Source organism: Triturus cristatus, chromosome 4_1 (genome assembly GCF_964204655.1).
Source record: "Triturus cristatus chromosome 4_1, aTriCri1.1, whole genome shotgun sequence".
Lineage (NCBI taxonomy): Eukaryota > Metazoa > Chordata > Amphibia > Caudata > Salamandridae > Triturus > Triturus cristatus.
In genome coordinates this window covers 233,641,552-233,667,681 of record NC_140585.1, presented here as the reverse complement: position 1 = coordinate 233,667,681, position 26,130 = coordinate 233,641,552, and the positions used below count along the sequence as shown (strand labels likewise).

The window sequence follows — 26,130 nt, the reverse complement described above, 5'->3', positions numbered from 1 at the left end:
TGAGGTGACGTGTGCAAACACGCCCTGTGGTGCGTTTTAAGAGGTAGTTTTAATCCCCTGCCCTATTATATACTAGGGGCTTACAGAGGAGGTCATGCTAATCAAAGGGGGACCCCAACGCATAGTGTTCCCTAGTGTATGTAGATGTTTTCACTGTATTCTGAGTGTCTTTTAACATAGCACTGGCTCTAGGACTGGTTAGTCAGACTCAGTTACCACCAGTATCCGTATGAAAAAGTTGAGGGTACAGGATGATTTTGCAACAAGGCTTCTTTCTGCTCTTCTGTTTGTTCTTTCAGCACGTTATCCTTCTTCCTGCACTTTTCTTCGTCTTTGAGGACTTCTGTTGCTTCTTTCTGCATTTCTTTTTTTTCTTTCTGGCGTTTTTTCTTCTTTCTTCACATGTCCTATCTCTGTAGGCATAGTTAGAAATTAGCATTTAAAAAACCTTTGAAATTCACTGAAAAAAACATAGGTTTCAGGCACGTTATGGTTAGGAATTAGCACTTAAAAAACCTTAGAAATTCACTGAAAAAACCATAGGTTTCAGGGGCGTTATAGTTAGCTGGACTTTTCACTCGTACAAAACCATTGAAATTCCCCCGTTATAGTTAGTTCAGCTAACTATAACTCACGCGCCCGCAATGCACTGCTGATGACGTCACATATTACATCACTATTTTTTGCACCAGCTATATATATCCAAGCTTAACTGCTCCAGCCACTTCCGATTCCCACACAGCGGCGGTACGGCGAAGAAGGAGGCGCAGACCCCACAGAACTTCAGGCAAAGTCTAGTTTATTTAGACCCAGCACAACGCGTTTCGGGCTGAAAAGCCCTTGTTCACGTGCAAAATGCAAACATGCCATCTTGGTTTTTATTTTCTAGAGTGAACACACCCCTTGACTAACATCACAGGTCACCTGATCATAGATACAGAGGAAAGACTACATTTTCGTTGATTTGTACAGTTACGACTAAATCCACATGCATATCTTTAAATCACATATACATTTCATTTTTAAACATATACATCCATTAAAATTCCATATAAATATGTGCAAATAGCTTCTTTTTTTTTTTTGCCTTTTTTTTCCACTAACATTAATTTAGTGAAAAATATATGTATAACTGGATAAATCCATCAAATGCTATCAGAATGCAGTCTTATCAAATCTCATATCATATATATATTTCTTCTTTTTTTTCTTCAAGTAAATACATCTTTGCCCTTGTGAAGCTCTGAGTCAGGTCAGAGGAGTGCTCAGGGTCTCGTACCTCCCAGGTGGTTGATATAACAGACTGCTGCCACATTGTCGATCTTCAGAAGGACGCAGCATTAAATCTTGCCCTTGGCTTTGCACTTCAGCGCGAAGAAGCCCGTCATCAGTTTGAGGCAGTTGATATCAAGGGATGTTTCTGCAGAAGACCATTTTCCTCCATTGGAGAATTTCCCACATTGTGCCCCTCAGCTTGTACCGCTGGCATTGGATTTGATAATCAGATCCAGTTGGGTGGCGGAGATGGCCTACTCATTCCAGCTGTCCATGTGGGCAATCCACCACCTCATCTCCTCTCTGACTTCGTCGAGTAAGGAGACTGTCTGAGAGTAGGTGAGTTCTTGTCAAAGATGAAAGTCTTTCAGACACTCTAGGGCCAGATGCAGGTGTCCCGGGAAGAAGGCCTTTAAGGAGGACGATAAGAGATCCACTATTCGTGCGACGTGCCTGAGGGAGGTGGACAGTTTTTCCACCATACTGCACAATTTGCGTCCACTTTTCTGCGCAATTCGTGTTTGATCTCGGTTAGTTTCTGAGACTCAAGGTGACCCTGATGAACCCCAGGAAGACAATGGATTGAGTCAGCGACAATATGGACTTGTTACCGTTAATGAGGAAACCCAATGATTCCAAGATATCTGCAATTGGTCTGACAGCTTCTTTGAGCATTGGTCCATGAGCAGGATGTCGTCTAAGTACACTATGAGGTGCATGCCCCTGGCCCGAGGTGTTCCACAAGCGGCTTTATATCCTTGTTAAAACACCACGGTGCCAAGGACCCCCCAGAGGAAAGACTCTTAAATTTGAAAGTTTGGAGTTGCCACTTTAACTGCAGAAAACGGCAGTGTGGTGGGTGGTCCGGGAACGTAAGGTATGCGTTCTTTAGGTCTAGGTGCGCCATCCAGTCCTTGGGTCTTAAAAGGTCCTGTAGGAGGTGGATACTTCCATTTTGAAGTGGCCGATGACCAGCCATTCGTTGAACTCGCTGAGGCTGATGATGGGACATTGCCCCCATCTCTCTTCTCCATTAGGAAGAGACTGCTGAGGAATCCAGTGGGGTGAGGGCATGCCTGGGCTATAGCCCCTTTTCAGAGCAGATCTGCGACTACCGTTTCCAGTAGACTGGTGTCTGATTCTGAGAAGGAAAAGGGGTGGGGAGGGGAAGGTTGGCTCTGGCATCTGTAGAATTCTGTTCAGAAATCCCGTAGTCCGATGTAATTGTCCCCCAATTGTGAGCAAAATTCATCAGTTTGCCCCCCAACCTTCCTTACAAGAAGGGGTACACAGTCACGTTATTATTATTTTTTTTGCTGCTTTATATAGCGCGAATTCGACCCAAAGGTATTGGAGTGCTTTACATGAGCACCAGTTACGTTACACAAGGACACATTCAGTTTTTTGGTAGGCACAGCGAGATTAAGAGGCACATGCATCAGGGTAGGCAATTGCGATTCCTAACTGCATTATTAAGGAATCGCAATTATGGAATCGTAATTGCCTATGCATGTAGGTTTCGCTAAAATATTAGCAATTCCTACATATTCCTTAAATGCGAATAGCAAATTGCGATTCGTAATTAAGGAATAGCTTCCCATTCATTCCTATGGGCCTGCATACGTAATTTGCAAGTACCAAATAGGTACTCGCAAATTGTACATGCAATTTCAAGGGTGCAAGGAGGCCAAAAGGCCACACAGGTGCACCCCCGAAATTGGCATGTGTGCACATGTGGCGCCCACACATGCATTTTGTTTTTGCAAATTACCATCAACTTGCAGTTGATGTTAATTAGCGTTTACTAAATGTGAAGTCGCATTTAGGAAAGGGTTGTTGCATCCCAAATAAGAAATCGCAATTTGCGATTCCCTAAATGCAGTTGCAATTTAGGTAATCACAAATTTTGCGATTACCTATTTTGCGAATTTGCATTTGGGTTAAGGCATCCCAAATGCCAAAATACTGGTCGCAAAGGGGCCGATTCTGCGAATCGGCCCGTTTGCGACCAGTATTTTGGTTGATGCATGTGTCCCTAAGAGATTTGCCCAGAATCACAGGATGTGGAGTCTACACCGAGGCTCGCACCTTGGTTTCCCATCTCCAAAGTTGGCAGTTCTAGCCGTGAGACCGCATCCTCTCCCCTTGAGTGGAGTTGTGGGTGCCGCCACCCCTGGATGTCCCTCTGGATCCTCAATGGCAGGTGTAGCCTCTGGTGGGGTGGAAGCTTCCAAAGCTTCCTGCCACCGCCCTTGTTTTGCAACGTGACCTTTGAAGGGAGCATGATACTGGGATTGTCCGGCCAAGCGACCCCTGCCACAACCAGCCCTGTTGAAAACCCGGGGTGTAAAATTGCGCTTGATGGAGGCTTCAGCCATATTGACGGAGTTGAATGTGGCTACAGATTTCCCTAATTCCCATATAAAGGGAAACCCAAAAAGTCCCCCCCCGGGTGATGGGGCCTGCCTCTGACGTTGCCAAGTCTCCCAGTTTCAGGTCTATCTTAATCAGCAGAGATCCGTGCCAATCAGTGGAGGTGGTGCAGTTGGCATTTCCTAGGAAATATAATGGCTTATTGGGCCCAACCTGATGGTGCTTCCGGGGAGATTAGGTAGCCAGACACTATGGCGTCTTCGGCCATGTCCAAGATTTTGGAAAGGGGGCCAGAAAGGTAGAAGAGTTTATCTTGACAGGAGTGGAAGGAGCGCTCTACCCCTTTCTTTGGGTCCTGTATGTATTTGGCCAGGAAAGTGGCCATCCGTGCATCAATCTCGGAAGTTAGCACCTCTTAGCCTTCCAGGGACAGATGGAGGCACTCCACTCGAAGGCTGTTGCATATCTCCTTCTCCAGGGATTTCAGAGTCACCCTGCTTTATAAGGGGTCACTTTCATACCAGGAGCCACTCCGTCGAATGGGGGTTCATGAAGTTTTCAGGGTCCATCATGTCCGACCCTGTGATTGGTGTACCCTGCCCAGGGTGGAATCGCCGTCGGGACTGTGAGTGGCGGCAGAAGGGCACCAGCTCCTGTCTGGCTCATTATCCCCATCAGAGGCTGTGGGGGAATCATCCCCCCAAAGTGGATCAGGGAGGGGGGTTCTATTTGTCAGATGCCCCCTGAGGCTCTGAGTTCGGGAATGGTTGGGGCTCAAACCCTAAGGGGTGAGCATTGCAGTTGAAGACTCTGTTGAGTCTATCAGAAGCTTGGAGGTTGATCCGAGGGTCATGTGCCTGCTTTCGCTTGCTGTCTGCGGGTGTCGTGTCTGGCAGCCCTGTAGGTAAAGGGACCAGGGGTCCAGAAAGGTCTTCCCTCGGCAAAATGGGTTTAAAATATTTCTCTGACATCTGCAAAAGCTTCTGCTCGAAGGCTTAACAGATCCCCTAACTAGAATGTTGGACCTTGTGAAAGAAGCAAATATTCAGGGCATACAAGTGGATCTCTAAATTTTACCCAATTTGGCACAGAATGCTATTTGTCTTTTAGGCAAAGCCAACTTAGTGATATTCCACGAATAAGCACAAACTAAAGAGGCAGGGAAGGAAGCAGATGTTCTCCGTTTTAGTGAAAAAGGTAGGAGCCATTTTGCCAGCCACTATATCTCAAGAAGTGGTTCTAACCAGACAAGTGTCTCTTTCAGATTCCAACAAGAATTCAAGGTGGAATTCTAGCCCCACAGATCAAGAGGTTTCAGACACAGCGGTTGCATAAATAGAGGAGTCCAAATTACAAGTAGGACCTTCAATTTCTGGCCTTCCTTCGGTAGGAGGTTGTTTAAAGCTGTTTCTACATGTATCGCAAACAATAACCCTGGATCCTTGAGTTCTATAAACCATTCAAGGATATTGCACAGATCTGTATTCTGCTCTGATTCCGAATTCAATTGTTTCAGCTCTTTCCTTCTCCAACTAGCAAAAGGTATTAGTAACTCAAGAGGTACTTTCTCTCCTTCAAAAACAGGCCATAGAGAAAACTACGGATGATCCATCAGATTTTGTAAGTACAATAATTTTAGTCCGGAAGAAGAACAAAAAGTTCAGCTGAGTAATAAACATGAACATTTTGAACAATCATGTAGGTTATCATCATTTCAAAATGGAGACTTCCTGCATCTCAGGTTTTTGATACCAGAAAAAGCTTAAATGGTCCATTTGGATGCAGCATTCATATCTAGCGATTTTGGTCCATCACATGTTTAGGAGGTATCTTCGATTCCAGTGGGAGGGATTGTTTTAATTATTAAGAAGCTTATGATTCAGTCTCTCTTTAGCATCGTTCATTACCTTTTTTCCGCAAGGTAATGAAACCAATGGTTACCCACATGAGATCTCAAGAGGTCAGAATAATAACTTATTTAAACAATTTCCTTCTTTTGGCGTAGATCAAGGACATGCTAATATCTCATCTATCAAATTTCTTAAACCTCTAATAGAATCTAGGTTCTTTATAAACAAAAAAAAGTCTACACTTTAACCTTCCAGACAAATGCAGTTTTGAGGATTTCGAATAGACTCAGAAAGGTCAGTGCTTCAGCTCCCAGAAGAGAAGGTCTTTTTTTTACCAAAAAGGAGTTTTCTCATGTTCTCTCTCTACCTTCTCTAACACTTATGATTTTGGTGCAGATAGTAAGTTTAGTAGTGTCCTCTATACAGCCATATTTCTAGGTCCTCTTCATTACAGGCCTTGCAAAGGTTAAAGATTTGTCATCTACAAAAAGGCCTGTCTTATTGCTATGTAGTTCAACTAGATCCCGAATTTAGAGCAGAACTTCAATGGTGGTTAGACTATTTGAAGGCATGGAAGGGAAGATCATATTTTTCTTCGGCCCCAGATTTTGTCTTAGAATTCGATGCAAGTCGGATTGGTTGAGGCACAAGATGTCGTCAGTACTCGACTGGCAGGGCATGGTCAGTAGAGGTGTCAACGTTGCCCATCAATTATTTAGAAATGCATGCAGGGTCCTTTGCAATCAAGGCTTTTGCATAAAACAAGATAAGTTGTTCCATGCTACTTTGAATAGGCAATATTTCAGAAGTAAAGTGCGTAAATCATCTAGGATGAACAAAATCAAAACCCTTAGCAGAACTGGTCAAACTTTTCTGTGAATTCTGTCTCAGAAACAAACTTTCGGTGCAGGTAGAATGTTAGCCAGGGAATCACAGTACAGTTACGATAGGTGCTCCAGGCATCTTCAAGATGCAAGTGACTGGTGACTTGATTTTCAGAAAACCTTTTTCAATATTCTGTCCTTTTGGAACAGACTTATTTGCTTCCTGCCTAAATGTACAGCCTCCTTCATATTACAGTTGGAGACCAGATCCACAGCTTTAGCAACAAATGCTTTCCTTCAGGACTGGTTGCCTTTCCCCCTTTCAGCATGATCTCTCACATTTAGGCCCAATTAAGGTGTCAGAGAGATACTTTGCTCTTGATAACTCCCTTCTGGCAGGGTCAACCCTACAGTACTAGAATTGTTGATAGAGCTTCTGGTACTAATGCCATCTTTTCCCAGGTTACTACTCAATCCACAATGTCAGAGTCATGAAATGATACTCACTCCCTCATTGTGATAGCATGGGTGGTTTGGGGTCAGCCTCGAGACTACCAGGAATTTTGTCAGAGGCTGCTCAGCTCACACGAAATAGCCTGGGCTTATGAAGCAACTAAATTATGTATGTCAACCTGGATGTCCTGGAATAGTTGGTGTTTGGATAGGGGTGCGGATCCCTTTTCATCTGATGTCATTATAATACCTAATGTTTTAGGGTCTCTTGCTTTTCAAGGGAGAGCATACAGGACTATCAACACATATAGCTCAGCAATCTCAGCAGAACCTCTTGGAGTAGATGGAACATCTGTGGGAGAACACTCCTTAATATTAAAGAGAGTAATATTTTCTAATCACCTTTCCAAAATATAATCATATGTGGGATGTTAATGTGATTCTCAATTTGTTTTTCAGTTGGTATGAAAATTCCTCTCTCTCTCAAATTCCTTTCTGCAAAACTGACTGGTCTTGTTTAAACGTCTTTCAAAAGTTAAAGTTCTGAACGGCTTTTCTGTTCAGTATACCCCACCTGGGGTATGGTTTCAGGCTCACAGAAGAACTAAACACATTTGTCATCTGTTTTTTATCTGTATTTTCCTCTTAAGCCTCAACTGTGTGTGGGTAATTGTCTAAGAAAACATATTGCAAAGACCAAAGATTTGAGAATGTCCTCTCATCCCAACTCCTCATATCTTTTAGGCCCCCTCACAAACCAGTTTCTTCCTAGACCCTAGCACTTTGGTTCCGATAGGTAATGAGTTTAGAAGACATCAACCCTTCAGTTTTCGGGGCTCATTCCACTAGAGGTGCTATGGCTTTAAAAGCCTTTTGGTCTGGGGCGAGTTTGGACAGCATTCCCAAATCTGTTGATTGGTCTAGTTTTTCTACCTTTAGAATGATCTACAGTAAACCCATTCCTCACATGGCTAATTGTATTTTGGCTGTGCTTTAAACCAGCACAATAGGAGCCTCTGGTTTTGTAATAAAATGGAGATTTTCCTAGCTTTAGTGAAAGAAATTCTTTAATTTTAATAAAGACACTGAGGCGAGTGTTATCCCTACACTCTCACTATTAACTCTCCCACCTTTTTTTCCATGCTTACCGGAAATTCAAACCGGACATTCTTCCTTACAAAAACATAAAGACACAAGGGATGTTCTCACCTTGACTGACTGCAGCTACGGAGCGCCATCGCAGTAGTTTTATGATGGATTTTGCTAGAGACATTTTCACTTTTCATTAGGCTTTCTCGATTGTTATTGTTTTGTTTCCTTTGTTATGAATTTCTTAATCTGCTCACACAAACAAAGAGGACTTGTTGCTCTCAGTTAGGATGAGTATAGTATTTCCAGTGCCTGATTGGTTGGTGCCATTGTGATCTCATATGGTAGGTATTTCTTCATTGGTATAATGTGCCCCCCTGTGTGCATCCACGTGGCATGAGGAACCAAAGATCCCTGTGGGGATCGCTTTGTTTCCTCTCTTCCATGAAAACCATGGCGAGAGGAAACTTGTAATATGCTTGGCGGGACTGTGGTGCATATTACTGCCTCTACACTGCCGCACCACCGCTAGTGAATGGCGGCTCCCCGACGGGTGTGGCATGGCAATGGCAGTCCGACCAACCTAATTGTAATTTGGTGGTCGGGAGAATGCCACTTCCACGCCCGTGAGCCTGACGGTCTGTGAACCGCCAGACCCATAATCAAGCCCTTTGGGCCCTATTCTGACTTTTGGCAGTGCGAGGGCGGGGAGTCCACCACTGCTGCACCCCCACACTGCCAGATTACAAGTTGTTTTAAGTCTAGCAGGCGGGCAGCGTGGCAGTCCCACTAGGTGCTGTTTAAAAGGCTCACTGTAAGCCTGAAACAGAACTGCAGTGGGACTGCCAGTCCACATTCCTGCACAGGAAGAAATGAACCATGTTGTGCATTTCTTCCTTTGCAGGAACTAGGGGTGCAGCAAACAGGTGGGCACAGCATGTGCCCCTTGCATGCACCCCATTGCACGGGGCAAGAGGGGGCCCTGTAGGCACCCCTGCGAGTTTGGTGGTCCTTGGATCATACTCGTCATTAGGGCCGTAGGGTTCCTTTCAATGTACGAGAGGCTTAGTGTAGGGCGGCTGCCGGTTTTGATGGCCATTCACCAAACTACAATTTTGTTTTTGTTTTGCATTAACAAACTCCAAAAGTGGGAGCTTATTTTTTACCTCACCACTAGGTTTTTACTGGCTGTTGACAGAAGGGAAAAAAACTCGGGACGATGGTGTAATGTCTTCTCTTTGTCAGCCGTACTCAGTTTCGCCATTGGAGGAAATATTCTGTCCACTGAGCCAATGGCTACTCTGTCCATAGAATACTTATGTTCCACCCATCAAGGGTTTGGCGGGCAGGCTACTCCATCACATTTGCAAAAGAGTACCCTGTCCACCAAGCTCTAAATCTAATAGTTATGCAATCTGTAAGGTTTCGAAGTGGTCATGCGAGTAAAAAAAGGATGTTAGTCACATTGCCTAGTCACATTTGGTGAATTATTATTGATTTGAGTGGATTTCTAGGTGTCTTTATTAAAGAAAATAGGTTTTCCTAAATGTCTCTCACAATATTGATGTAACTGTTTGTCTTGTGGTAGAATGTCCTTGAAAGTGTCACATGCACGACCTAGAAATGTCACACACAATTCTACAATCATGAAATATTAGGCATAAGCTTACGGAAAGCTTGGCAGCTCTACCTGTGGTCTGAAGAGAAGGAAGGGCTGTAGTCAGAGTGCTGGTGTCCTCGGTGTCCTACCACTTTCACTGAGAAATTGGAATTTTGGGATCTGTTCAGCACAGCCAACAAGTTAATTACCTCTTTACCTCCTTTCGCTAGAAGTACTTTCTGATAAAGTATGTTAACAGCTCTGGGTCATTGTCCTGTTTTTTTCACTGAGGGACCGCAATTGCCAAGGCCTGGCCTGGCCTGTCTTTATTAAAAGCAGTAGGATGTCACACAAAAATGAGCAGGCGTTAGTGCTGCAGAATAAACAGAAGCCTGCTGCCTAAATCGGTAGGGTTGGCAAGTGTAGCATCCTAAGAAAACAGTACTATATCCCAGCATACAAACCGGATGAATACAGATGTGTGTGCTCAGCACTATTATATTAATACACAAAATGTCATTTATGGTCGTCAATCCAATGTCCTGGATACAGCGGGGTAGATATGACACACACAGACACAAAATTAATATAAATATTGCATGCCAGCAGGCACTCTAAATTGGGTTTATTTTGATTGAAATACTTCAGGTTTGAAATATCTAGGATTAATCGGAATAATCCAAGTAATTTATGCCATATTTTCAATCCAACTTTATATGTCGAGGGAACTTCAATACAGGCAGTTTTTAACAAAGGTGTAATCCAGACAGGTTCCTTCTCTGAGGGAGACTGCACTGTACATCATTCTGGCACATATAGAGGGATCCATTATAGTGCACAGTAGACTGTCAAGAAACAGGAAATGCATTTAGCCATGTCTTAAATTTGTCAAGAACAATCTGAAATATGTATTTCCATTCCTCATGTAATCCTACAAACTATAAACATTTATAATTGGCTTTATGCAGAGATGTGCAACTTGCCCCCAGTAGTCGCAACATCTCACTCATAACGGTACCTTGCTGACAACAAACAAATCTTCTCGTTTAACAACACCCTGCTGTATTTTCTGACGGATTCCTTCCCCGACTTCTTGTTCATTCATATAGAAGTAGGCACTATCAAAGTGGCGATATCCTGCATCAATGGCCGCCATCACAGCATCTCTCACTTTTTCAGGAGGAGACTGGATTAACAAACAAATGAGAAGAAGGTTATTAATTGAATTGCGTCAACCACAGCAGAAGCGGTAATGCCACATACATTCACAAGCATGGCAAAATGTCTGGTCTATCCTCTTCAATGGGTGTTAAATTATCCATACATCTGCTAAAACGAATTTAATCACTTACCAAATGTTTTATTAAAAATACAAATGTGCAGAATTTGTGTTAAATATGAAGTATGTTTGTTGGGAACAATGTAGAAGGCAACCATACTTAAAACCTAAAGGCCTGTGACCTAGTACTGAAGTACAAATTCTAATAATGGCATTTGTGAAGCCTCTATGTCTTTAACGTGAAGACCATTAATACTGAAAAGCTTTACACTGTAACCAACAATTGTGCAAGATTTTTTTCTTCTTTTTTCTGCAGGCATTGCATTTTTTCGAAGCTGCTGTTATTGGTTAATGAATAGGCATTTATTGTATTAGACGACTGATCGTGAGGTTTTTACCACAGAGCCTGTAGTTGACAGGGGGATGATCCATGGGAAGATGATATAAAAGACAAGGAAGGAAGTGCCCACAACATTCAAGGACATGTGGTTGAAAGACGATTGTACTCTGGTGAGAAGATGGGTAGTAGACCTGTTCCCAGGAGCATGCTGAAATCTTAATTGTAAAAAAAAATAGAAAGAATATCCATGTTGCAACATAGAAAATGTGAGTTTACATTAGTGTCTCTTACTAGACTAGTTCGGCAGATTTGATTAGAGCTGATGCTTCCACTCTTTAGATGCAGAACAGACTAATTGACTGAGAGTGGCATCTCATTCTGTTTCCCTTTTTCCTGTATCTCTGAGAGGAGACCCTGTACTGAGCTTCTTGAACATCTCTCTATGAGAAGTCTTAGTATATTCCTGGATCTGCTGTTATTTGAGCTGAGAATACTTTGTAGCTTATTTGGCTAAAGCTACATGCTTATACTAATTTCTCTCATCAGAACGCTTCAAGGGTTTCTGAACTGACACCCTTTAATCCCTTTTACATTTATCTTGATTTAGCTTAGAATAGGGAAGTTTCTTAATTGAACACGCTTGTTACTTATTGTATTGATGCTTTATTTTAAGTTCCTCAATTGATTCCTCTTATTACTAAATATTGATTGATTGTTAACCTTTTCTGATGAATCTTGGAGAGTAATACTTCAATAAAACAATGAATAATGAAAAGATTTAAAAATAAACAAAACTCAACTAAACTCTCTTTATTGACTGATCTAAAGTAATGAAAAGTGTTAATGATTTATACTGAGATTTAACTTTTATGTCTCATCTGACAACAAAGATCCATCGACCTGATGTACTCTGGGTTCTTGGTGAGGATTTAGCGATGAGCAGAACCCGGTGCTCAATCTATGTGCTTAATCACTCACCATCTGTGCATCTTTGTACAAAGTCACACACACACACTCTTCCGGTACGACCCGTCATTAAGTGATGAGGGGCGGGATCTAATATGGGACGGGGCAGGCACAGAGTGTCACTAGCCACACTTAGATGCCCGATGTACGAGGGGGGTCTCTGAGACCCAGACTTCAAGTTATACTTTTTAGCATATCAGCTTCAATGGCTTACGCAGTGGATAGATGTAGCGAACCAAGAAGAATTACAGCAAACTCGGGAAGACGATGCAAATAGACCTCCTAATGGCCAAAGTGCTAAATACATCATTCGCGATCCCCAAACTGGGAGTCTTACTGGCTATGGCCCTGCAGTGCTGGCGCAGGTGTGTATTCAAAACCAAGGGAACAGCTGTGTATGCTTCATCACTGCCCTTAGCTGGATTACCACATGGAGAACGTACAACATATTTTATACCCAGACAACTAACAGAAGTGGGAATACTCACAGTAGGTGACTTTTACCAGCAGGGGGAGAGGATATAGCCTTACGGCTAGAGTGGTCGACCTCCGACTTAGGGAACTGGGTTCGAGTCTCAGCAACGACTCTGCACATCCTGTGATTCTGGGCAAATCACTTAATCTCCCCGTGCCTAACAATAAAAAATATATATTTTTTAAATGAATGTGTTCATCTGTAACAAAACTGGTGCTTATGTAAAGCGCTCTGATACCCGATGCCTTGGGTCTAGTTCGCGCTATATAAAAAAATTTAAAAAGCAGGGAGCGTTAATACCTATGGAGGACCTTATGGACTCCTACCAGCTACCCCCAGGTCAATTTCTCAGATATACAGCATTAATAAGAGCATTCCAAGACCTATGGGGTGGAGAGGGGATGGAATCTGTGATGCATAGTACACTACAGCTACTAGTATCCATGGGGGTCACAAAGCACTTAGTGACATGGTTTTTTAGATCCCTTGCATACATGACCAGAAGCTCACTATCAACACTAAAGAACAAATGGGAGAGGGCTCACAATCAGTGCCTAACAGATTTGGAATGGCGAAGAATTTTAGCCTCGCCAAAGAGAATTTCTAGAAAAACCAGACTTAAATATGCCCAATATAACTATGTACACATGACTTACATGACGCCACATAGACTGCAGATTACATACAGAGGAGACCCTTGAGGCTGCTCTAGATGCGGGCACATAGATGCGCGTTTTGTACACATGGTATGGGACTGCCCACAGGTACACTTATTCTGGTCACAAATACTGAAGACCTTACGCTGGGACGCACCCCACCTCGAACGTTGTACGGGTGTATTCTGGGGTCGTACCCAAGACCGAACTCCAAAAAGTAGGAACTAGATTCTTAGACCTGACGTTGGGACTAGCTAAGAGAAGAATTGCTATAGAATGGAACTCAAAGGCAGGACCAACAGTAAAGGTATGGAAAGCAGAAGTGACACCACGAGCTAGAGCAGAAGAGCGCGCACTGATTAGAGAAGAAGCCAGGGGAGTTAGGCTCTGCCCAATACCTGAATTATGGACATAAATATTAACAATGTGGGAACCCCCAGAAAAGAACGGCAGCGACGAACCGCATACAGACACTGACGCCACAGAGAAGGAAGAGCATGGGCCAACTCATACCATGGTACAAGAACGATAAACCACATTTAAACGCTAACCCGACACGGCGAGGCCAGACCATAAGATAATGAGATAGACCTAGGCACACTATGAACAACGCCACCAGGCATGTCACCTTGGATAAGGATCACACAGACTACCAAACACAAGGCATAGACAGATAACGCAAATACCCCCATCACCTCCGCATAGTATAGAACGTAGCGATCGGCTGGAACTACCCCTCTCTCTTTTCTCTTTCCTCTCTCCATACCCCAACCCCCACGTTGAACTTCCCTCCTCGTTCCATCCCCCTCCATTGTTAAATATAACTAGAGTTAATGGTGTATGCGATTGGCGGAATTATATCCTGACGTGAATGTTACTCTTCCATGGTACGCATTTAATGTAACCCTGGAACACAAAGGGCACAACAAAACGCATACCATAACACCACAATATGTTAACTTTTTACATGGAATCTTGCAAGCCACAAGAAGAAAACATGATATCGACTGTTAGCTATACAGTTGGGAGACAGCCAAATGTGTTATAATTTATGTTGTAATGGGTAACGGGACACATAAAATGCGCGTTGATGATAATTAAAGATGTAACAATATGTAAGATTGACGCATTAAAAAACACCAATAAAAAGATATTTAATAAAAAAGTGATGTGGGGCTCTGCCCCCACCATTTTGCAAACATAAAGAGTGAGCAAAGATCAGCCTGACAGAATCTCTTCATGTTGGTGTCAGGCAGCCGGGCACTGTACATGGACTAAAAGCACAGGCTGCTGTTTGAGCTAAATATCTACAGGTGAAGATTTCACAGACCTGTGGGTGTGCCCTCCTCAGTCTGGCAAAGTGCTTGGAGGTCCTACCCCTCACGAGGAGAGGGCGCCTCACAGATAGACTCAGACCTGGGTGCTTCCGTTTTAAGTGCTCAGGACCGCCTGTCCATCAGTGACGCCTCATCAAGGAGTGGTCTAGGATCAGCAGTCCCGCTGACTCTATCCCACTCTGTGACGAGTAGGGGACTGGTGGCTCCTCTCATTGGCTGACCCATAACAAGGTCAGCCAATGTGAGGAGGTGGAAGTACCAATCCTCCAGGCACCACTGAGGCTTCCCCCCTGTCATCTGAGATCACCGCTATGGGTGGTAAGTTTTTTTTAAATGTTGGGTGTGTACATGTGTGTGCATGCATCAATGTAGGTGTATTTCTGCATGCTAGCTGTGAATGAATGTGCACATGTGAATGTGCTTGGGAATGGTGAATGTATGTGTGCGCTTGTGAATGGATGGGTATGAATGTGTACATGTAGATGTATGTGTTTGCATTTGTTGCCTGCCCACCCCCAGCTCAAATTATCAGCAGCCACTGCCAATAACATAGCAGAATAAGCTTGTGCTGTCTTTCTTCTGAAATTGATCAGTACTGTAAAAAACTGTATTTACTTTCAAACTGCCTTCATAATCGAGCAGTGTGAGAAAAGGGCAGGTATGACCAGGTGCTAGCATTCCATTCCTCTAGGCCTGCACTCACATTCCCCAGTGCGAAACTGAATAGGTTCCCATCTTAGAACAGTGATGCTAAGTGATAATGAAAATTGTTAATGATTTATATTGAGATTTAACTTACCAAAGGGAAAAACACATGTACATTCCCAATTCTTAGTGAAATAACAGCTGCCCTGAAGCATCAAAACTGTGGCTGCTGCAGACTCCATGAGTAGTAGCTGCTGCAGCTCCCGACTCAGCAACATGCCTGGCCACAGCTTAAGGCCAAATCATGCACCTTTGCTTGTAGACTAAGGAGCTCATCAGAAAGGCAATGGCCCTAGTTATACTTGGTGCTTTCGTGTTCGAATGGCTCATACCTAATATCAGCCTCCTGCTTGAAAGCTCCTCTCACCTCCTCTGGCGCTGGTCCTGCCCTGCAGCTGGGGAGCAATGTACTTTCTGGGCTAGGGCTGTCTTATGTCCTAGTTCACCATTAACATTAAGTCCCAAATGGTGTGGGGTTTAAAGATCTACTAATCTGGTCTTACATTGACTCCAAGAACCTCAAGCAACTATAGCCCAACACAGGGTAGCAATGCCCGGAACTCTGTCAGTTCAGCTAGGTCAGCTCCTTTGGCTTGAGGAAACTATTTGTGCGAATGAGGGATCACTGTCTGCCCAAATGGTGCTTTTGAGACACCAAGACACATCCCTGCTCCTTCAGGTCACAAGCAGCGCTCTCAAGAATGAGGTGCAAGAGCTGAAGCACCCAGCCGACCCATGGGGGGTGGCGCTTGGGGTGAAGAAACGCTATGACTGGGAAATGAACAGCAGTTCCCCTGGAGACAACCTAAAGCACCCTGGAGACGCGGTGGTCCAGTTCCTGCCCTGGAGATGCTGCCACTTCAGACCCTGGTCTAAGCCAAGTCAAGGCTGTTCATGACGGTGACATCGACCACATTCAGCTTCGTGTAAAAGGGATTTGTGGTAAGGTGATAATGCGCCATGCATTTTTTTTATTTTCGATCTATCAATGACATGGAGAGGTTGCAGAATTAGGCTGATAATCTCTGCGGCTTCCAAGTGTCTCAATTATTCTCAGTGCACTTTACACTTCATTCTGATGTATGCAAACTGACACAGTCCAAAAATACAACAATACTGGTGTATAGAATATATTGTATATATATTTGTTTATTTGTTTTTCATCTTTATAATTCATTTATTAAAATCAAAGTATATATTATTTAAATACAAAGTCTCTTTTTATCTTTGGTTATCTAAGACACTATTGTTTTAGTGTGGCTTCATTGTAATCGCAGAAATGTTTGCAAAAGGAAAAAATATATTTCCAGTTATTCTCTTGATGTACTCCGTTTTCCGATTACACTAATTTGTAGATTTCCTTCAAATGTGTAGCTGTATTTCAGCCTCAATTTAATTACAATGCATTTTAAAATAAAAGCATTAACACTGGTGAAAGCACACAGTTTAGAAATATATTTAGTATTTTTTTTTGTTGGTATTGTCTTACAAACGCTGTTTGTTATTGTCAACTCCTAAAATCATTTATCATCTGTGTTCGCACCTCGTATGTGCATCATACATGTTTCAAGGCACTCTGCATGGGTAACAAAAATAAGTTCTAGTGAGTCATGTAGATAGTTCTGAATTATATTATGATGATATCAAGAAGACCAGTTACATCTAGCAAAGGTCCTGGGTGTGACCCAAGGTTAATGTGAGGAGCCCCCTGAGTATAAGTATAACTGCGGTGTAGAACACCGTTTTAGTAAATAGCTACTGTTTCTGCAAAGAGAGGGGCATATTTATGAAGAATTGGCATAGGGCAGCGCCGCAAGTCATTTTCTGCGCTGCCCAACGCCAATTTGAAAGGGGAGGAATGCACTGTATTTACAAGATATGGGCCATTCCTCTGCTTTCGCACCGACGCACAATTAGCAGTCGTGCGCCAACGCAGGTACCCTTACACCATGGTGCAATAGGGGGGTGTGTTGTTGGCATGATTGTTTTTGTTCAGCAAAGGACACCTTCCTACACCAAAACAATAATTGGAGGCGTTTTCCTCTTCCTACATGTGCTACAGAATGCAGCACACACGGACCAAGGAAAAAACGAGAAAAAATAATATTATTTCTCCTCGTCACACCACCACTGGGGAGGCGCATGGTTTTAACGCATTCCCAGTTTATGAAATGTTTTAAATCTGGGAATGTGTCAAAACCTATGGGCGTTTCTGTGGCCCTATAGGCGTTGTGAGGCAACGCAGGGACTTGCCCTGCGTTGCCTCACTCCATAACTACAAGGCCATGAAAAGCCATGCAAGGTTTACTTTACAGTTTATCATTGTTTATATTTTGAATTGTATACATATGGGGGCACCAAAATCTTTTAATTGTTTAGGGCCTCCTAAGGTCTTGATCCAGCCCTGACTCAAATCCACGCAGGGTGGCTTTGTATAGCTTCATAAATCTTTATGAGAGCCCTGCATCACGCATGTACCACTTCACATGGGGCAAATGTGACGCAGCCCTCTCATACATAGGCCCCTAAATGTTCAAAATATATGGGACAAGCAGTAAGAGTATCCAAAAAGAACTCCACCCAAATCATTTATAATAAAATTAAAGGGCATAAAAGGTATGAATCGTGGATCAAAAATATTTCAAGTTATTTAGAACTTAAATATATATTCGGGTTGTATATAAAGAACTTAACTGCTTAACACGGTTGGACCATGAAAGAAACAGTGACAGAAACTGCTTTCTCATGAATGCTGCTGTATCACCACTTTAAGTAAGAAAGGAGTTTGCATCTTTGGAGACACACTGTTAAGAATGTATGTTATTTTATATAAATTTCAATAAAATATTTTGAACACAAAAAAAAGAATGTATGTTATATATTCAACCACACATTATTCATTATGGAGGAGCTTTGCATTATCTACAATCTAAAAAAGACTGAAATTTAGAGCCATTCGCTAGTGTTGCCATGTTCATGGACCGAACAGTGGAGGGATGCAAGAGTTTACCTTTGTCTAAGCAGTGGAAAGAGCCTAAGTCTAAGGATTAATTTGAAATTCGTACTAAGCATTGGAATTTGCAACATTTGAGAGTTCTTGGTGAATGAAGGGCATTTTTATTTGCACTGTATGAGTTTTTCATTAGTTACATTCCTGATTCAAATAATGTTTTGCTGGATGCCCGGTCGCACCAGCATCCATAATCAACACTCAAGTATGAATAATCTGTAATTCATCCACAACATTTAGTTGGAATAGTTCCACATCTTTTGGAGATTGTTAAAACTGCACAGAATGTGTTAAATCCTAAGGACTTAGTAGAATTCCACATGAAAACACCTTTGGTTAGACCAAATGAGGGACATCAAGCAATTTTTACTCATCAAGCTATATTTATTCCTACTAAGGAATTACAAGTCAAAGTAATGAAATTATACTATGACCGTTCTATTTCTAGTCAGCCTACTTTTCATTTTGTCTTAAAATCATTTAGTGCCATTTCATTCTGGTATTTAAGAATGCATTTGTACATGCTATATGTGTTCTCAATGTAATTCCTTGCTTCCTAAGCCTTTTGGATCTTTGTAGTCCTTACCAGTGGCCTCTGAACAGGGGCATATGATCTTGACATATTTCAGCACAGATCTTCTGCTTTCTAAAGATTCCTTCGTGATAACGGTGAGAGTACACACTTCCTGAAAAATTGCCCTTTTCTCTTCATTGCAGAAGATACAACAGCTGAAGAAATGGCTCAGAGTTTTTTGACTGATGTATTTCACCTTCATGGAGGAACTCCATTACCAAATGTTCTGAAATCTTTTGTGAATCATTTGGAATTGAACAGGCTTGACCTTCTGGTTCTCATTTACCAATCCATGGGCAGACACAATGAAATAAGTAGTTCGGAGTAATATTTGCAATTCTCCTGTAACGCTACTCAAGATGATTGGGCTTCCTCTCTACCATCTGCATAATGTTCCTACAATTATGCAACTCTAACTTCTTCTAGGCTATCATGATTCCTTTGTATGCAAGAATTCTAACAGAGTGTTTTTCCAACTCCTCGTCAAATTGATCCTTTCATGCCTGCTGCTATTGAATATTTGAGTCTGTTGAAAAACACAGATAACTTGCTTAAGAACGTTCACGTCATTCTACAATCATGAAGAAGCAGTATGCTGGGAAGTGAAGATGAAGCTCTACTTTGTTTTGTCGTAGGAAGAAGGTTTGGCTGATTGCTTGTTTTCCCCCAAGTTCTTAAACCTTTTGCTGCTAGGCCTCCCCCTCCCCCCGTGCAAAGCCTTTCTTTTGCTATTTGAGGTAGTTCGCGCTTAGGCCTCTGTAACTTTTTGACCGCATATGGTATCCATGCCAAATTTGCTCCCTTTTCTTCCAACATCATAGGGATTTGAAAGGTACCCAGGGTTTGTGGATTCCCCTGGAGGGGAGCCAGAATTTTTTGGGAGGGGAAAAATGGGGGCAAAGTGCTGCAGAAGAAAGCATCTGGTATCAAAAAAGGGTTTGTGGTGGTGAATTCATCATCTTCCCACCTTTCAGGGACAAGCAGACTTTTGTCAGAAAACCGATTTTTTTTTACACAGTTTTAGCATTTTACTGAGCCTATTTTTGCTACTTTTTGTGCTTTCAACCTCCTTCCAGTTAGTGGTAGAAATGGGTGCAAAAGCAATAATGAATCCTGGAAATCTATACAGTTTCTGAAAAGTAGATACAATTCTAAATTTAGCAATAGGTCATTTGTGTAGATCCTTCAAGTTTTTTTTTATAGAAACTAAGAGTTGAAAATAAGAAAAATTGAAAATGAGTTGAAAAAAACAGTCATTTGCGCCAACGTTTTCACCTGTAACTTCTTCTAAGTATGACAGATGTTTGAAAACAGTATACAGTTACATCTGCTGGACCCTTCTGGTGGAGGGGATATATAGGACTTGTAGGTTCAACGAGAACCCCAGGAATCCAGAGCCAATAACTGAGCAGCGACTTGCAGTGTTTTTCCATTTTGTACTGGGTAAATAGCAATTAACCGCTTCGGTGCTCATAACGAGCCCAGCTCGTCATGACGCACAGTGGAGCTGTGCTCATGACAAGCTGGGCGTGTCATAACCGTCATGGCCCTCCCCCCCGCGCCGCGGGAGAATTACCCCCGCGTGGAGGGGGTTAATTTGGTAAAATATAAAGAGTGAAAAATAGGTATCAAAGACACCTATGTATTTCCAAAATGGTAACAAAATATAGAGTTTAGAAACAGTAGCTATTTGCACATCTCCAAAATTGTGGTTACCCATACTGACCTGTGAATAGTAGGACATTTTTAAAAGTTACTTCTTTTTTACACATTGTCTTACATTAGGAAGGCAGAAATGCATAGAAAATCAATAGGTAATAACAGTTGCTCTACAGTTCTGAGTTCCCCTATGTCTCCCGATAAAAATGGTACCTCACTTGTGTGGGTAGGCCTAGTGCCCGCAACAGTAAACGGTGTGTGGGTGGAGCAAAGGCCTGTGACTGGAAAGAGCCAAAAACATAGGGATTAAGGGTATAGTGCTGGAGCAGGGTTTAGTTAATACATTTTGTATACCCTCTCCATTTTGCATGTTTAGATTAATGAGATTAATTAACTAATAGTAATTGTATTAATTGGTTTGGTGTGGTATTAATCAATTTTACTAATATAAAGAATACACGTGGGAATAGCATTTGCATGGCCTAACTAATACGTAAACTAAAACGTGTACGCATATTGATCATAGATAAGTAGAATACTTCATGTTATATGTTGCTTCTGTGATGTATTTGTAAATCGTGCTTTAATAATGTGAGTATAAACCGCATTAAGTGTTGCTTTTGCTAGATGAATACACACACATATGGGTATTAGCAAGGGAATAACATTTTATTAGTCATTTCTATGTATTAATTACGTTTTTGTGTTTCTTTGCTTAAGTTGACCATTTGGTGGCCACAAAATGGCTGACATCCCTATTGAAAAGATGACTTCATCGAGAAAGTCGCTGGGTGAAGTGCGCATGCGTCACCATCAGCAGCAGTGGCCTCCGAACGACCCTAACCTGACTGTGCCCCTCAAGGTCGCTCTGGGATATCTGCCAGCTGCTCTGAAAGGACAATAAAAAGATACAAAAATATGAACTACATGTAAAAGAGACATTATCCGTATGAGAACGAAGTAGAACGGATTTCGTCAGCCAATCAAGAACATTCAAAATAATATTTGCAACATTTTGGAATGTAAATTTACTATAAAAGGTGGTAGAATAGAGAGGTTGAGGGTCGAGACCCTTCAGAAGCGCACTTTTCAATTTCCTGACGTTATGCTGACGGAGAGGATGGTGACACTGCAGGACAGCTGTTTCCAAAGACTCTGACAGATTGAACTGATGACCAAAGATTTTGACTTAGAGGACAACTTTTAGCCAGAATAGGTAAATATGATGGTCAGCTGCTTGATTAACTCTAAACCTTCGTTTTTCAATTATTAGATAAAGATTTAAGATTTATTACAAGAACTGTGTTGGGTCGTTATTATGAAATGTATATATTATATAAATACAATATAGATTGAGTATCACTCTAACCTGCAGCTAAGCTGATCCATGGCCAAATCCATGAGAGGAGTACCAAAAGGTGAAGTTTAGGCCTTAGTGAATAGGGAAGGGTATTTTCTCTCATTACAGCGAATGGAACAATCACCTCTTAGGAGAACAGATTAATAGTGAATGAAAATTGGTGTTATGGGCCCCACCAGCGAATGTAGTGATTGAGTGTGATCTATGATCTGTGACGAAAAGAGGGATTTTGCATTCCGCGCTGCAACAGTTTTTCTTGGTAGCAGAGATATGGTTAGCTACTGTTTTGGTTTATTGATTATTGCTTGTAAATAGCTTATTGATTATTGATTTTGATTATTGATTGATATTGGTTTATGTACTAACACTCTATGTTGAGTCGCATCGAGTTATATGTTGTTTGCACGGCTTCTGGGATGTAGGAAGTCGGAAGTTTGTAACAGTTCCGTAGTAGAGCAGAGGTAAGCGCTGCTCTCGGGAAAGACGGAATTGTTGTTGCCCTGTAGGTACACAGGGGAAACGTGTAATGATTGAAGTTGCACGTCGCATTGTTTGGGTTCGATTCGGTAGCATCGTCATGTGTTGCCACTAGAAATATTTTCGGTGTAAAAGAAGTGTGTATGATAGCGAAGGTTACCTGTGAAATTTTGGTCTTTAAGTACCAGGCAACCAAATGGCATACCGATAACGCTTATCACTGAAAAGGTAGCAGGTATTCTCTGAGCTTGTTAGAAGGACAAAGTAGAGGTAAGCGCTGCTTTGTTAACAAATGTTAAAATTCTGTAGTAGGATAGACTGTTCGCTGTTCTCGGGAAAGACAGGATTCTGTGCGAATGTACTACATTTTCTTGTGTGAAAGTGCGTGAATGAAATAGCATTCGGGTTAATTGTGAAACTCTGGTTTATTTTCTTAAATGCTAGAGAAACGGTTAGCTGATGTTTATTAGAAGGGTAAGGTAGAGGGATGTGCTACTTTATCAACAAAAGTAACGATTCCGTAGTAGGGCAGAGGTAAGCGCTGCTCTCGGGAAAGACGGAATTCTCGTGAGAAAGGTCTATTGCTATTCTTTGGTTAGCGAAGCGGACAATGGAGATGTTTTTGTGTTGTTACTAATTGAATTGTAAAAAGTTGCAATAAAGGGTTCACTGAGCGGATTTGTAAAGGAGGGGTAGACAGGAGCAGAGCTGCCGCAGCGGCTGCTGACGTCAGAACGACCGCGCTGGGATTGGACAGTTGGTCAGAACTGTGAAACGCCCCGGATTGGTGCGTTAGTGTACGCCGCGCTAGGATTGGAGAAGTACAGGGTGACGTAAACGCTCCGGATTGGTGCGTTAGTGTGAGTCGCGCTGAGATTAGAGGACAGAAACAGTGACGTAGATGCTCCTGATTGGTGCGTTAGTGTGAGTCGCGCTGTGAGTGGACAGAATAGTGGTACAGTTGTAGAGAGACTAGCGATATACAGAAATCAAGAAAATGTATTACCAACCGCCAGAGAAGAAGAAGTCGTGGTTTGGTAAAATGAAAAAGTGGTTTAAGAAAGATGAACAGATCAAGACTAGGGAAGGACAGTTACTTCCTCCACCGAAAACCCCCGCATATTTGATGATTGCGAAATATGGGTACCATACTTGTATTTGGTTAGACAATTGGGTAAAATACACCCAGGATGATGGAGTCCTGGCATTTCCAGAGCATGGTTCCTTTAATTTGGCAGTTTTAAGGAATTTACGAGATAAGATGTCATATTTAGAACCAAGACCTAGACCGACGCAGTTTGAGGCATTGACGGAATGGGAAGACGAAATGCATGAACGAGAAAAACAAAGAAATGGTAGAAGTTATAGATATCTGTTTGGTAGATCATATGGACATGAAACGCATGATGATCAAATGAAAAGATGGCGGAATGCAAATATGACTGAGGGTATGTTTCCTGTGAGAACGGTAGGAGAGAATGAAGGAAGAAAATGTGTGGAGAAAAGGAATAATATGGAATCAAGAGGTTATGGAGCGAATTAATCAGATGATGATGTGCTGGATGATGTGTTTTACAAAAATCCACCACCGTACCGACCAGAGCCAGAAAGGTTGACACCAAGTGCCCCAATGAGAGAAACATTACGAATTATCAAGACTGAGACTATGACACCAGATTTAGGAAGAAGGAACTCCATTAGAAAAGTAGAAAAGAAGTCAGAGAATAGAATAAATAGTGAAAATTCAGCAGAATTGGCCAAAACAACTTTAGAATTGACAGAGAAAATAAGAGAATTATCTAAGAATCTAGAAGCTGTGACTGTTCCCGTGACAATAGGTCCAGTAGTGCCCATTTTTGAAAAGCAAAAGGATAGCGAACATTGCTTGACGGTACCTTACCGGAACCATAATTTGGTTGAGAGTCCAGAGCGGAGTCAAATTGAGAATCCGTGGGGACAGACAATAAATATGTTTGAACCAAGTGTCTCAAATAATCCATTTATAAATCAGAATTATGCTGAAAGGAGTAGAACGACAGTAGAAACATTATTAGAACCCCAGAGAAATCCGGAACAGGGTAACATAGAGAACCCAGTGGGACCCTATGTGGATGAACTAAGTGAATGGTTAAGAGGGTTACAGAAACAAGATAAAGAATCCCAGTCAATAGATGTGGCCAAGTTACGAATGGTATTGGAAGAATTAATTGTAGGGACAATACCTGTAGAAAAATTGAAAATTTATCAGGATGAGGAACTGTTATTCCTATGCAAGAGTGTGACATGGAGAGCGAAGAATCTACATGAAAGATTAGGAGAAATTGCGAATGAAATGAGTATAGATATTGATAAGGTAAAAGCCTTACAGAAACCTTACCGAGTGGATTTTACTGACAAGGACATTGAAAATCTGAACACCACAGGACAGATAGGTCAGATTAAGGACATAATCATTTTATTGAGAAAATGGGGAGACGAGGATAAATGGCGAAGTAAGTGGTATAGAAAGCGTAGCGATGCTTCAGATAAAACAGTCTCGGCATTCCGGTTAGGGAAAAGGAAAAGGTAGTAGCTGTATACCCCATGAGAGAAATTCCAGGAGGAGGATATGTACATGTCCCCTGGACAAGGCAGGACATTTTGTCATTTACAAATGATTTCCCTCGACTACGTGAAAAGCCCGTCAAGTGGTACCGGCAGGTAGACAGATTTGTAAAATTGTCTAAAGTACTATGGATAGATTTGAATAGTCTATTTGACATAATAGTACCAGCAGATTTGTGGTCAGAGTGTAAATTAATGATAGATTGGCCAACCAAGGAGTATCCAAGGGATCCTCAAACAGGAGCACCAGACCCCGAGGTAATGAAGAAGTATGAGCAGGTTATGGTGTTTTCAAAAAACAAAGTGCCCCCTAAAGAGACAGACTGGGTAAAAATTGATCGAACACACCAGGAAAGTAAAGAGTCAGTACATGCGTACTATGAGAGGCTAATACAAGCCTTCAAGCAGTTTAGCGGAGATGAGAATCTAAGTGAGAAGGATTTGAGTCATTTCGAATACAGATTTGTATATGGTTTACGTCCAGAAATTGGTGACATGATAAAACAACATACGGTTGATTGGCAAAATAAGAAAATACATGAGGTATTGAGACATGCCAAATTTTTCAGTGATGAGATAGAGGCTAAGCAGCGAAAATTAAAAGAAAAGGCAATGTGGGCACAGGTGAAAGTGGCTGAAAGGCAGGAAGCTCAGTTAGTCGAACAAGCAAATAACCCAGGAACTAGACCGAAGTTTGGCCCAGGAAAAGGGAAAGGTAATATAGAAGAAGCTAAAAAGAAGGTTCCATGCCACAATTGCGGTAGGTTAGGGCATTGGAAATCCGAGTGTAAATTTCCACCAAATACTAATAATGAAAATCCATCATTGAATCCACAGGTGCAGAATGAGGTGAGTGGTCAACTGCAGCAACAGCAGCAGGTGGTTACTTCACAGAATCAGGTGCCAAAACCACCTTTCCCGCAGAGCAGAAACACACAGAAGAATAGTAATGAATCGGGATTCTACAATGAAGAACAGGTAAATAAACCGCAACGCGCTCGCGCTGTTTCGCAGTATTGGCTGCAACGCGATGGGAGTGATTCAGAAGGAAGCGATTGACGGTGCCGAAGGGAGGAAGAAGAGTGCGTACTTGGCGCAACTCTAGAAGTAGACCAGACAGGACCATTTGTAGATGGGAGGGTTAATGATGAAAATATCACTTTCCTAGTGGATACTGGTGCTACTCGATCAACTGTTAGATCAGCTGATGTTAAGAATCTTCCT

General features: G+C 42.1%; 1 protein-coding gene across 3 annotated transcripts in view; it reads right to left on the bottom strand.

Annotated features, from left to right (window-relative positions):
• LOC146854177 (aldo-keto reductase family 1 member B1-like) overlaps positions 1–26,130 on the bottom strand; it is a 348,624-nt gene that overhangs the window by 254,208 nt on the left and 68,286 nt on the right. For 2 of the 3 annotated variants that reach the window (XM_085650520.1, XM_085650518.1), the window contains exon 2: positions 10,483–10,650. In XM_085650520.1, coding sequence (XP_085506646.1) covers positions 10,483–10,650 — 168 coding nt within the window. Of the gene's footprint in view, positions 1–10,482; positions 10,651–12,537; positions 12,682–26,130 lie in introns of all 3 variants that reach the window. The other variant, XM_085650519.1, reaches the window with a different exon arrangement.